Raw genomic sequence first — 13,468 nt, forward strand, 5'->3', positions numbered from 1 at the left:
CAATGTCTGCTTTTTAATTGATGAGTTCAAATTAATAAGATATTTCAATTAAATATCAATATTTAAATTCAAAATCTAATTTAATTTAAGTGTATAATTTATATATATATAATACATTTAAATGTATATATCTAAATACCTTAACAGTAGATTTTAGTTTAGAGTTTAAATTTAATTTTCGTTTTAGTCACTGTGTTTTGTCATGTTACTAACTAAAAAAATTATAATAATTAAATATGGAAAAAATATCCTTGTATGGGTTTTTGTTTTTATATTCATAATCCATGATATGGTTTAGTAATATCACACAAGCAAAAGTGCCGTTTTCCCAAATATCAGCATATGAGCGCAATCTCAAATATGATATTGATTTTATACAGCAGGTCAACAAACAAGAAGTTAATAATGAGTGAGTTACATTTTTAGACACACTTTTGTCTGTTTTTTCTGTTTTGCCAATGAAAATATTTCTAATCAAGCCAGAGCAGAACTGAATTCATAGAAAAGAAGAAATGAACATATGCTTTTTGTTTCTCCGGCAGGAAAATCAAAACTAACTACTTCATCGTCTCGCTGGCGTTTGCTGACCTGCTGGTGTCAGTGCTGGTGATGCCGTTTGGTGCCATAGAACTGATCCATCAGAACTGGATCTATGGAGAGACCTTCTGCCTGGTCCGCACCTCTCTGGACGTGCTGCTGACCACCGCCTCCATCCTACACCTGTGCTGCATCTCCCTCGACAGGTAAAAACAAACACCCTTTCATTACCGGACTCTCCTGAGGCGTCTTGGTTGCGTATGAATCAAGTGCTATTAATTGAAATTCCATAAACGTATAGTCTTGACACATGACTGCGGATGCAGTTGTCATGGCAGCCGTAAATTGTTTCCCCACAGAGGACGAGCACTTAAGAGTTTAGTTCTGCGGACTGTGTAGGGATGCTGTTTCCATGGCGATCTATGTGGCCACAACAAGTCCCTTGCCAAGTAAATCGTCCACCAACACTGTGATTATGAACCTAATAAACTCTTAAAGTCAAGCAACAGGCAAACGGTTCAAAATATGTGAAATGTAAAAGACTGAGAAACATGTTATTGCTGGACAACTTAGAATTTGTAAATAGAAGGGTATTCAGACTAGAGGAGCACAAAGAGATGCTAATGGGTGCAGAGAACATTTGAGAGAGAGAAAAAAACAAGCCTTTTTTTTAGTGTTTAAAAGCATTTTTTGTTATAATCAATGTTGACAGTGTTGTGTATTTTTATGGAAATTGTCATTTATTTATTCAGGATATTTTGATTAATATAATTCAAAAGAATGTAATTTATTTGAAATACAAACTTTGTCATTTCTGAACAATATAATGGATCTTTTCTGAGTACAGGTATTAATTTTAATATATATATATATATATATATATATATATATATATATATATACAGTATATATACGGTTAGTCCAACGGTTCATAAATAAAATAAAAGAGCTTAAAGTGTGTGAAATATCAGTGCCACTGCACTCAACAATGCAGCCCAACATAACAGGCAACGTGTCGTCTGCCCCGTGATAACCTCCTCTTGCTGGGGTGCGTCGAAAGATGATGATCTTGTATCGACGATAGCCAGAGATATTGTCAAAAAAAATAAACAAATAAATAAAAACAAATTTATATATATATATATATATATATATATATATATATATATATATATATATATATATATATATATATATATATATAAATTTGTTTTTATATATATATATATATATATATATATTATTTTTTTTTTTTTTTTTTTTTTTTTTTTTTTTATTATTATTTTAATTATTATTTTTTGTATACATGAAAATATATGCATTATTTAGGAAAGGATCCCTACAAGGGATCGGTATATTTGATAGTCCAGAAAAGATAAAAAATCTCAGTTGCAGCAGATGTTTTTATGCAAAGCAACTTCGCTGAAAATCCCCTGGAGCAGCCGGAGGTTAAGTGCTTCACTCAAGGGCACAGTGGTGACCATATGGATAATCAATTCTTATGTTCAGTTTTGCATATGTTTATGACTGACAGTGCATAAAGGCTGTAGGTTTCATGAACGAGTGTTGCTCCTTGTGAAACGTTAAGGTTGTTTGTTAAAGTGTCTGTAATTCCATCCACTTGGTTCGCGCTTGTTGCTTTTAAAGAATTACTGTAATAACCGCAAGAACAAACAACAAAGAAATACAGAAGCCCCAAGAGGAACCGTTTTATCAAACCTGCCATGTTTTTCTCACTCTGAGCTTATCTTTTTTCTGCGTCAATCTTTAATGGATAATACATCTAAACTCCATGAATGGGCATTCAACTGTAATCCATTGCATGCTTTGACATTCTATTTAGTTTCTGGCCTCGTTCCCATCGGAAGCAAATGCTCCATCGTGAATAATAAAAGGAGAACATAAGAGGTACTCAAATGCGGTTTAGTATCTCCAGCGTCTTGTGTGACACTGGCACATTGTAAAGTTACTCCATTTAGCAGTTCAGTAAAGCACTAAGCCTTAGTTTGCATGAACCACCCTTTCAGCTCTGGCTGATATTCAGGATGAGCTTTGAGTGCTCAGATGCTTCCCTGGTTTACGTCACTCTGCCCCTGAAGTCACACGGGCCGCCTTCCAGTGCCTCACTTGTTAAAGGGAACATGAGGGCACAGCGAGAGGAGGGGACTCATAATATTTGGTTTGCTCTTTGTTTGACGTGTACCTCTAACTCTCTCTCTCTCTCTGTTCTTTACTCTGGCCTGTTTCCACTGACTAGAGCCGAATAATGATGTAACAATCTACGTTGCTACTTAGCCTGCCTACAAATAAACATACGGTATTGCAGTCTGTACATTCTAGTCTTGGCTTCTATTTATTCTAGTAGCTGTCTTAAGGTATCATGAGGTGCATTTGATGCAATGGTCATGATGTAAAAAGTTATTTAAATGGACAGTTCTCCCAAAAATGAAAATTCAGTCATTTACTCACACTCAAGTTGTTCCAAACCTGTATGAGTTTTGTTTTTCCATTGAGCACAACAGATGCTCAAGTGCAATTGCACGAAAATTTATAGTAGTTTAAATTTATATTGAATGCAGTTATTCCACTTCAGTTTAAAAATATAAGTTCAGTCAAGTTGTCTGTGCAAGTTATTACAACTTAAATCATACTGACTTCAAAATTTACACTTGACTTTAACATTTAGTTAAACTTAAAAAATAGAGTTGAAATTTGTTCAATTAATTTGATGAGTTGAAGTAAGGAAAAGCATACGCTGACATGACTTTACAGCGCATAGAATGCATTTTTGACCCAGTAGAGTACAGCTCATATATGTAATTTCATATTTATGTTGCATGATTTATTTATGTTGAAATATGCTACTGAATGTACAGAAAATAATTTATGGTAAACTAAAATCTACTTTCATTTAGTTTCTACTGAACATTGTGTATCATGTATTTTTAAAAATATTTGTTGTTACACATCTGTAATGATGAAGCTGCAATTTAGTACTTTAATGTAATACTGATAACACACTATAATTAAAATTATAATCAATTATAAACAAAATTATTTAAAATGTACTGTATTTTTTAATATAACATCATTACAGTGTACTTTTATTCATTTGTATCCTATTAATATTATATTATCTGCTAGTACAGTTTTTAAGATCTGAAGTACAAGTGCACATTCAATACAATTAAGTGCACTTCTTTTTCACAAGGGATAATTTAGTAATGGGAAAGGGAAGTGGTGTGTGGCCAAGTATGGTAACCCATACTTGGAATTGGTGCTCTGCATTTAACCCATCCAAGTGTACACACAGTAGTGAACATACACCCGGAGCAGTGGGCAGCCAATGCTGCGGCGCCCGGGGATCAGTTGGGGGGTGCCTTGCTCAAGGGTCTCACCTCAGTCGTGGTATTGAGGGTGGAGAGAGCGCTGGTTATTCACTCCCCCCACCTACAATCCCTGCCAGACCTGAGACTCGAACCCACAACCTTCAGGTTACAAGTCCAACTCTCTATCCATTAGGCCACGACTAGTATAAAATTATTTTATTTTAGACAGACAACTGGAGCCATCATATAATGCGACATGCAGAAATGTGGGGGATTGTATATAGTCGACTTTCAAGACAGAGCTCCTGAATGGAACACTTCCAGATTGGGCAAAAGCTAAATGTACAAGCTGCTCTCTTCCTTATACTAAAAATAGAGGTGACCAGGGTTTGTCAAGCTCTGAAAACAGTCCAAAAACACCATAAACACATCAAAGTAAGTTGTGCAGTAAATTCTAAGTCATATGAAGTCATTTGTGTGAAGTTTATTTCCAAAAAAAATTTTTGTTTTGAAACACTTTCATATATTTTTTTTTATTTTCCATAGAAGAAAGTCTTTTAAACAAGAAAATGAGAAGAAATTATTTTATACCTTATTAAACCCATTAATAGCCTTGATTTATTAATGCTTTTACGTGATTGTATGAGGGCTGTAAAAATAATATTTTTTATGAGAGAGATTTTTATGCTACTCTGTTCATTATCTCCATGTTTCTGTTTATCTTGTCTTTCCTGTTACTATTTATCGCATCTTGCATTCACGCTCCAACTGGCATCTACTCCCGTGCCGCGTGTGATTTCCATAAGAACAGTAATGTTTTCCTGAGTGCGAAGGAATGAAGAGGATCCAGTCGACTCGGCTACAGGCGGCACTTATTACAATCATTACAATCTCGTGCGAGGGAAATGGCATGCATTCCAGCTATTTCACAAGTCATTTGCCCTTCTGAGTTTTGACAATGAGGCTGGCCGGGTGTCCTTCAGGCGCTCACTTAGCACATACAGCAATAATAGCCATGTCATCTCAATTTAGACTGTGTGAAATGCGCTCCGCCTTGTTCTTAAAAGCTGTTTTCTCCCATGTAATTCTTCTTCAGCCTTCGGGTTAGTATCAGTCTCTTCTCATTTCTCACACAAACCTCACGCACATGTTTAGAGTCTGCGATACGGCGCGAGCGTCTTCAGATGATCTGCAGTCTAACTGTTGATTTTAATGCTTAATTTAGTGCTCTCCATTATGCCTCCACTCATCTGACTCATTCCGGTTGAATACTAATTGTAGGTGCTCATTAGCTGTGTTATTTGTGCGTCACGAGCCGCCACTTACAAATGTTTTAGAAACTTCCTTAGTTCTTTTTGATAATTGCTGTGTGCATCAGCTGGTGAGAAATGCAGTGTAGCCTTCTGAGTGACTTGTGCAATATACACGATAAGCAAGGTCATATACTTTATGGCGTTATAAATATGTGCAGAGAATACAGCATGCACAAAGCTGTCCCAAAGGTTTTGCGCTTAAATTGTGCTTACATCAGAGTAAGCCATGCGGAGAATGACACACACTGGAGTCATAGCACAAAACACAATGTCAGCCTGCCACTATAGCAAAACTCATTGTTCTCATTATCATTATCTTTGCCTTGTGGCATGAAGTGACCTGAGAAGCAAAACTGTAACTGACATTAAAAACTGCAAAACAGCAGCTGATATTAAAGTGATATTTCATGCAAAAAAGAAAATCTGTTTTCTTTTATATATAAATATCTTCTGATGACAGTATTTTCATTTTTGTTCCCAGAATGCATATTCAATATTGTATGTCTTGTTATCCAAAGGTTTTTATTTTTCATTTGCAAGGATAATACATCGCTTTGTGCTTTAAATGATTGCACAATGTCAAAGGTGTAGGTTTGATTTTGGCATTCGTGCGGACATACTAGCAGATGACAGACATTTATTTGTTTGATCAAAATTACTGCTAGAGACAGTTTAGTAGTCAATGGACATTGGGGACATGTCATAGCATCTATGCTAAATTGTATGGCCTTGAAAATCATAGCAAGCAATGTCTGACATTGGAAACTATTGGCTAGTTCTCTCCTTAAATATGAAGAGCTCAAATAACAGATTAATGGACACATTCCAGCCAATCACAATCAAGAATTTAGACCAATTTAGATTTGGTATAATCTATTTTGACATGTCTATTTAGACATTTGTTAATGAATCCTGGCAACCGAATCTTTCTACATTCTTGTCAGTAGTTAACATTGTAATTAATGTTAACCAATAGCTAAATATTGTATCTATTTAGGCACACAATGTGTTAACCCTGTCAGCGTTGCTTGGCAGCGATCTGGCTTGTTTTCGCTGATTGAAATCAATCAATTATTTACCTTATTCTAAATAAGACATTATGATTAGGGTGTTTACATGAGTTTCTTGTAGAATATTCCTTTCATGTTCCCGTTATGTTATAGTGCATAGATCGATTAATGGCACATATCATTACATCCCCACACGACGCCATCCGACGTCCCCTCCAGAATTTCACGTAAACATATAGTTTATCTTTGTTATGATGCCATATACAGTGGTGGGTGTTTCACTTTTAATTTTACGAAAGCTTCAAGTGCAGTTAATTATTTTAGAGCGTTTTTAGATTTCCTGGATGTAGCCATCTGATAATAAAGGCTTTTGAATTTACAATAGCGCCATGGTCATTCTGAAGTTTTCTTTCTTTAAACCCTAGACCAGAGAGCACCTGGACCCCGAGACGCACACTCTGCAATTGGACTTTGTTTGCAGTTAATTATTTGTCGTGCTAAATGTGCAAACAGACGACAGAGTTGTTGAAACCATGCTCTTTCATTTGCTGTCAAACTGTTGACCACTGTCATATGTGTATCCTGTCACAAAATGCGGCGAAGAGTCCTAAACGACGGTAATAATGTGATTAAGGTGTGTACATGTCTATACTGCATGATTTTAGCCGGATTAAGGTAATCAAAAATCTCTGTTTACATGGTAGATTCCTAATCAGAATATTGTCTTAATCATGTTAAAATCGGAATATTGTTGTCCATGTAAGCGTACTGAATGTTGAAATGCAGCTGAAATGCAATTGTCGAGTTTTGGAGTGTCTGCGAAGTGCCATACTATAATCTGGTAACTGTCAGCATTGGTTTACATAAATCGTGCATAATAGCAGCCCAGGTAATGTGCTGCCAATGATGTTATGCAATAAAGGTTACAGCAATAAATGATATATATAGTTTTGACAATGAACCGTTACTATTGGGATGCGTCTTGAGGCTGAACTTGACCTACAGCCCTCCTTATCCTGGTCCAAAAACCTCTTTTAAAGGTGTCATAGAATGCATTGATAAAATATTTTAAATTGTTCTCTGATATCTACAGAGAAGGTATGTGGCTTAGGTAAGGGCAAAAATTCTCCAGAAATGGTTTTACATGTACATTTACAACCCTTGCTTTCCGTGGCTTTCTGAATACAGACACCAACCAATCCCTGCACTTCACATCCCCTGCACAGCCTGGAACATAACATTTATTATCTGCCATTTTCGCTGTTGTCCTCGCTTGTTTCTTCACAATACCTGCAGAGCTTCTGATGGTTCGGCTGGCCTAGAACATGCAAATGTTGGGGGCGTAACTATTAGTGATCCCGAATGTAACGTCACCGTCGGTGTTATATTCTGATTCGCCTATTTTTCAGTGGTCTTTTGCATTCACAAGATTTACATAAGGAGGAGAAAACAATAGTGTTTGAGGCTCACTGTATGTCATTTCCATGTACAGAACTGTTATTATCATTCAACTATGCCAAGGTAAATACAGTTTTCCATTCTATGGCACCTTTAAAGTTTTTGCCTGTAATTTAATCCTCCACAATTGACTGCATTGAGGCCACTAACCTCAATACATGAATCAATCAATACTCAATTCACAAAAAAAAAAAAAAAACTAGCTAAACATGTAGTTTCACTTGTAAATGGCACTATTACAGAATTAAAATGGGTTGCGAATGCATTTTCATGTTGACTTTGTTAGAGATACATTTGCAACAAGTTGTAGCTGCAATGCCTTTTAAGTTATTTTTACTCAAAAACAACACGAAAGATGTTTGAAAATATGATTCATTTCAGTTTAAAAGTATGGTTCTGTAGTATTTAGCGTAGTAGTGACTGACAACATTCCAGTAAGCAGACAAAATCCTCTGCAACTTCCATCACAGAGCCTGTGACCTGGCAAGAAAATGTCTGCAAGTTGTAAATTGATCTAGGAGCTTTTGCTGTCACGACTATTTGCAGACTTCAGCAACATGGAAGAAAGAGACCCAGATGGCACTACAGAAATGAAATGTGGAGTGCTGCACCTGATCAGTCTTCTCACAGAGAACAAAAGAGCGACAGGGGAGCTGTCAGGAGGTCTTTCAGTGGCGGTTACGAAATGCTGTAGACTGCTGTGCAGTGGGACTGCAGTGTTATTCCTCATTAGGCCGATGCATTCCTGTAAGATTTCATTCGAGGTTGTAATCATTTAAATACAAATGCATCCTTTAGTATGTGTCATTTTTATTGGCAAAACAGCATGAGTGTGATACGTTCCCCTTGTATCTCAGCTTCCGTTTGTAGTACGAAGAACTTTGCACTTTTCTGTCCTAAACTTTATATGACAACAATAAAGATTGTGTGTTTTCCATACTTGTTTTACTGCCAGCTAGTATTATGTTTTTCAATCTGTGTGGACGTCACATGGGCTTTCTGTCCAGACTACTAGATCTCTAGAACTACTTTGACAGCCTAGAGCCTTTGTATGAGTAATTTATCAACTTTATAAAACGCACTAAAAATAGGCGCACTTCTCTCACTTCTCTTCTGCATTCATATTCCTTCATTTATGAATGAAGCTTGAATCTTGAAAGAGCCACAGAGAGGGAAACGGTCAGCAGAGGCATGAGGCTGGGAAAGCAGTGATCTAGATGGCTCTCGCTCGTCATTAGAAGTGGCTGTCTGTCCGTTCAGCCCAGACGTTTGCTTTTCATTTGGCTGGAGGTTAATTTCTCCACATCACACGCTTGTCCGATGCCAGCCAAGCTTGGAATTGGATTTTCACGCAGACTTTCACGATGCTATTTCCCTCACGGGCCTGGACCCTCAGGGAAACCCGTTTGCATGACTGATAGTTCATACATGCTTCGGGAGTTGTGCAAAAACTCACTGCAGATTGTGGATTCTGATCAGAGGTCTGATTTAGAATTTTCTGATCAAATATAAAACCAGTGGGCACCATATGGAGAGTGCTTCAGTGCTTCAGAGGAAAGCCATGATGTGGCCTGATGGGACTTGCTGCTATAGACAGGTGATCGATAATTTATCATGTGATATTTTTTTTAGTGAGGTACCTAAAAATTTGAACTCTATGATTACATACTATCACATAACGTATATGACCAGTGAGCCGTTTGACATCGCTAACATTTATATTTATTGCTTAATGCAAGATTTTTTGGCTTTACATAACGTGCTGTTTCAGGCTCCTGAAATGAAAACATTCAAAATACACCTTTAAGTGTTTATTTTATTGTCTGTAGATTGCATCTCCATTTCACTTGTACTTAAACACACCAGACTTATTCCTTATGTATATTCTGAAGTCTTTTACTGAGATTTTTTATAGATTTTTTTTTTCATTTGCCTGATTTTATACAGCATTTTATTTTTAAAAACCTGGTGAAAAGTTTTGGTTGTGCACGGGTTTGTTTGCTGATAGTAATTTTTCATTTGTTTATTATTTTATTTGACTTTTATTATTATCAATATTTTTTCATCTAGGGAATGCATAGGTTTCATCCAGTAAAGGGTATAAAAAAAAAAACATTTTGTTTTGTATGGCTGAATATTGTAATGTGATTTAATAATGTCGTTTTTGTAATTACTTAATTGTCTCACGCTGGATTTTTTTTTTCGTCTGGTAAAATTAAATTAAATTAAATAAAATTCCAATCCAAAATCCCCTCTGTCCATGTAAATCCCCTCTGTACATTGCCTTTGACTCTTTTGGAATCAGCAAATGAAACAATAATTTTATGCCTGTCTTTATCTAGTGTTCAGATTAATGTATGCAAATGTGTGTAAATTATTTAATTAGATAATGCATCATTTGCATATTCAAACATAACATTTCACAAAACTTGTAATACAAAATTTGTTTGCAATATTTCACATAATTAATCAACTGGAGAAGTATGGCATGAAAAGCCATGCTGTACTATTTGAGCTACAGGAAAGACTGTTACATTTTTTTTTCTCAACAAATTTACCCAAGGTGTTTTGTTGTATTGGTACATTTTATCACATCTTTGAATCTTACTGTGTAGTTGATCATTTAATTTATTCAAATAAAGGTTGTTCGTCCCTCGCCCCGGGCACCGTGTGATTCAGAGCCGATACTGTTCATTGGAAGTGTAATGTTTAAAGTCTACCTGCTTTTTTTCCACTGCCATTGCTTTCATCCCTTTAGATAGCGCTTATAGGTGCCACGGTGAGAAATCAATATGCTGGTTGAGCACGTACACAGAAGTGGCTCTGTGACATCCATCTTTGACAGGGCTGTGGTTGGCATAAGCAGCAATAGACCATGGCTGACAGTCAGCCCAAGAATTGCAAGTCTTCCAGCAATAAATCTTCACAGCAGACTGGATATAGGTGTGAAAGGCCGAGCGGTGGTAATTTGTTTATTAATCGCTAATAATAACGCGCATGAAAATATAAGGGTCAAATCCCTGAGGACATCTTGGGCATGTGATGATTTTAATGAGCATCTTGCATATTGTTTTTTATGCACTGAAGCAGTTGCTGTAATTGTGTCACCTCATTTTAATTATGTATTTTTTTATTAACACTGGCTGAAGTAAATGCAGCCAGAACAATGAGAGAACATTAAGCCCATTATGCTTGTGTGTAGCTTTAGTTATGCTGTCCCAATTCAGCGGTTTAAAGAAATGGGAATACTCTAAGAGAGTGCAAGACTTTTATTGTGGGCCAAATTGATCCAATTCAAAAGAGGCACTATGTAATTAAAAGAAACAAAAGCTGGTGTGTACAACCTTCAAAGTCAGACATCTTGGGTAAAGTTGCAGAACAATAAAAGCAAAGTGAACTGCACTACGGTTTAAAACTTTGTGGTCAGTAATTTATTTAAGAATTTTATTCAGCAAGGAATGCATTAAAATGACCAAAACTGACAGTAAAGACACTTACAAAAGATATGATACAAAAGGTTCCGAATTCAGTGAAACACTGTTTTTATAAATGTTCTATTCATTAACAAATCCTGAAAGAAATTATCATGACTTCTACAAAAATGTTAAGCAGCTGTTTTCAATATTAATAATAACCAGAAATGATTCTTGAGCAGCAAATCGGCATATTTGAGGGATTTCTGAAGGATCACGTGACACTGAAGACTGGAGTAATGCTGAAAATTCAGCTTTAGTCACAGGAATCAATTACAATTTAACATTCAAATAGAAAAAGTTCACAACATTACTGCTGTTACTGTATTTGATTAAATAAATACAGCGTTGGTTTACATAAGAGACTTCTCAAGAAACCTTACCGACCCCAAGCTTTTGAACAGTAAAACTTAGATCCTTAAAACTTATTTAACTGACCCAACTCTAAAACATGACCAAATGTGCAATTCGGAACAGGTCCAGTGCTGGAATGCAGCAGAGAGTCGTCTGACACAAGCTGGGAATGATTTAAGACTGAGTAATGCTTGCTAACAAATACTTCCTCTCGCTGCTGCAAATCTCCTAAGCTCTAACCTTTCCAAATTTGTTACAGAAGAATGATATGGGAGTCCCATTCAAATGCCCCCATGTAAAGAGTCAATAAAATGCATCAGGATGTTATTTGGCATTTTAGTGGTGTCAATTAGACACAACAGATGACTCAGAACACCTGTTGTGTTTCCAGCAAGGTGAAATTTGTCATTTTTGCACCACCAAATGGAATTATAGAAACAGGATTCCAGAATTTGGACATTCATTGATGCCTCAAAGCCCAGTAAAACCCAAACTCAGACCTGTAGGGGCAGAGGCCACACTGATGCATGGGGGTTGAGCATGTTTTTTCTCTAAACATGCTGTGGTGAACACATGGTTGGGTTAGCAGACTCTATGGCCAGAGGCATGCTTGTAAACAGGAACCTCGACACACACAGACTGAAGCTTTGACACATCTGGGTTAAAGAGAAAAAAAAGAGACCGGTCCCATTTAGTCGAAGGGATTGTGAGTAAAGTCTGTCCTCTGTGGCATTTTCTCTCAGGCTTTGAGATAGCAGACTTCTCCAAACACGCATCCTTGACAGCCACAAGGCACAAAACGTTCATCCGATGGCTCAGCTCACGACGTGCAGTCGATGGCAAAGTGTGAGGCTTTGAACGTGATGGGATGTGAAGGGCGAAAAGTTGTGTAAGGGGTAAAGACCTTTCGGGGCATGGTCCTTAAATCTTCAGTTCTTCAACAAGTTTCTATTAAACCGTTTCTATCAAGCACAAATAGTTTAACTTTGGTTTAGTAGTTGGGAACCATTTACCAACTATTTAAGGAGTACAATCAGAGAGTTCCTTTAATAAATCCACAGACTGACCCACTGGACATGGCGTTCTGAGGGTGAGCTGAGGGGCTTTCCTGAGGCAGCCGAGACAGGGCTGATGGACAGGCTGACTGATACAGAGGAGGAGGCAGTGGGAGGTTGGGAGGGAACCTCCTTGAGATTTTCATTGAGGAGCTGGCTGAGGAAGGAGTACGGGGCGGAACCAGCAGGAAAGGGAGAAGCCAGAATTCCTCTTCACTCAAACGGTCCAATAGTACGGAGTCCAGTAACAGCTCACTCTCAGTGGTGGGAGTGTGGGCGGGGTTATCCTCCAGTCCCTCGATCTCCACAATTATTCCCACGACGCACGGTGTTGCTGGCTCACACACCTGGTCAGTCGCATTCTTGAGTCCTGGCTCCGGGGCGATGAGAGCCTCTGTCACTTTAAATGGTGTTGTTGGCTCTTTAATTGCAGCCAGCTCAGGCTCTGGATTGGGGCTGCAGTTGTCCTCGACAGGGCAGACAGAGAAAAACAGTCCATTATTCTCCAGCACACACTCGGCGAAATTTTCCTTGGGACCATTCGCTGGCAGGGGTGCCTTACACCGCTCGCTCAGGCTGGTGATGTAGTATACGCAGAGCGAGCGGTCCAGGAAGTGTGTAAAGCACGCCAGATCTAAAAAAGTCCCTGGTATGGTCCTCCAGCAAACGGTCCTGTTGCTCCAGGCATAGGAGTTGGACGGCTAGGTTGGCCATTCCGGGAGAGGAACGAGGGAAAAAATAAATAAATAAAGAAAAACACCGCCAATTTTTTACTCACTTAAAGGTCTGCTATTCTGTTACGTGTCTGGTGTGCAAAACAAAGCGCATGACGAAGGAGTATTATCAAAGAGTTCCCTTAATAATCCACAGACTGAGCAGGGCACAACCAAACACTAATCCAAAATGATAGCAGACAAAAGAACATAGGAGAACACAGGC

At 37.6% G+C, this 13,468-nt stretch overlaps 1 protein-coding gene across 1 annotated transcript in view; it reads left to right on the forward strand.

The window, feature by feature from the left end:
- The window catches only part of LOC306883388 (5-hydroxytryptamine receptor 4-like), a 118,229-nt gene that overhangs the window by 59,050 nt on the left and 45,711 nt on the right, over nt 1–13,468 (forward strand). Inside the window, exon 4 of the mRNA XM_079438595.1 lies at nt 543–743. Coding sequence (XP_079294721.1) covers nt 543–743 — 201 coding nt within the window. The remainder of the gene's footprint in view (nt 1–542; nt 744–13,468) is intronic.

This window comes from Barbus barbus (assembly GCF_936440315.1).
Source record: "Barbus barbus genome assembly, chromosome: 17".
Classification (NCBI taxonomy): Eukaryota; Metazoa; Chordata; class Actinopteri; order Cypriniformes; family Cyprinidae; genus Barbus; species Barbus barbus.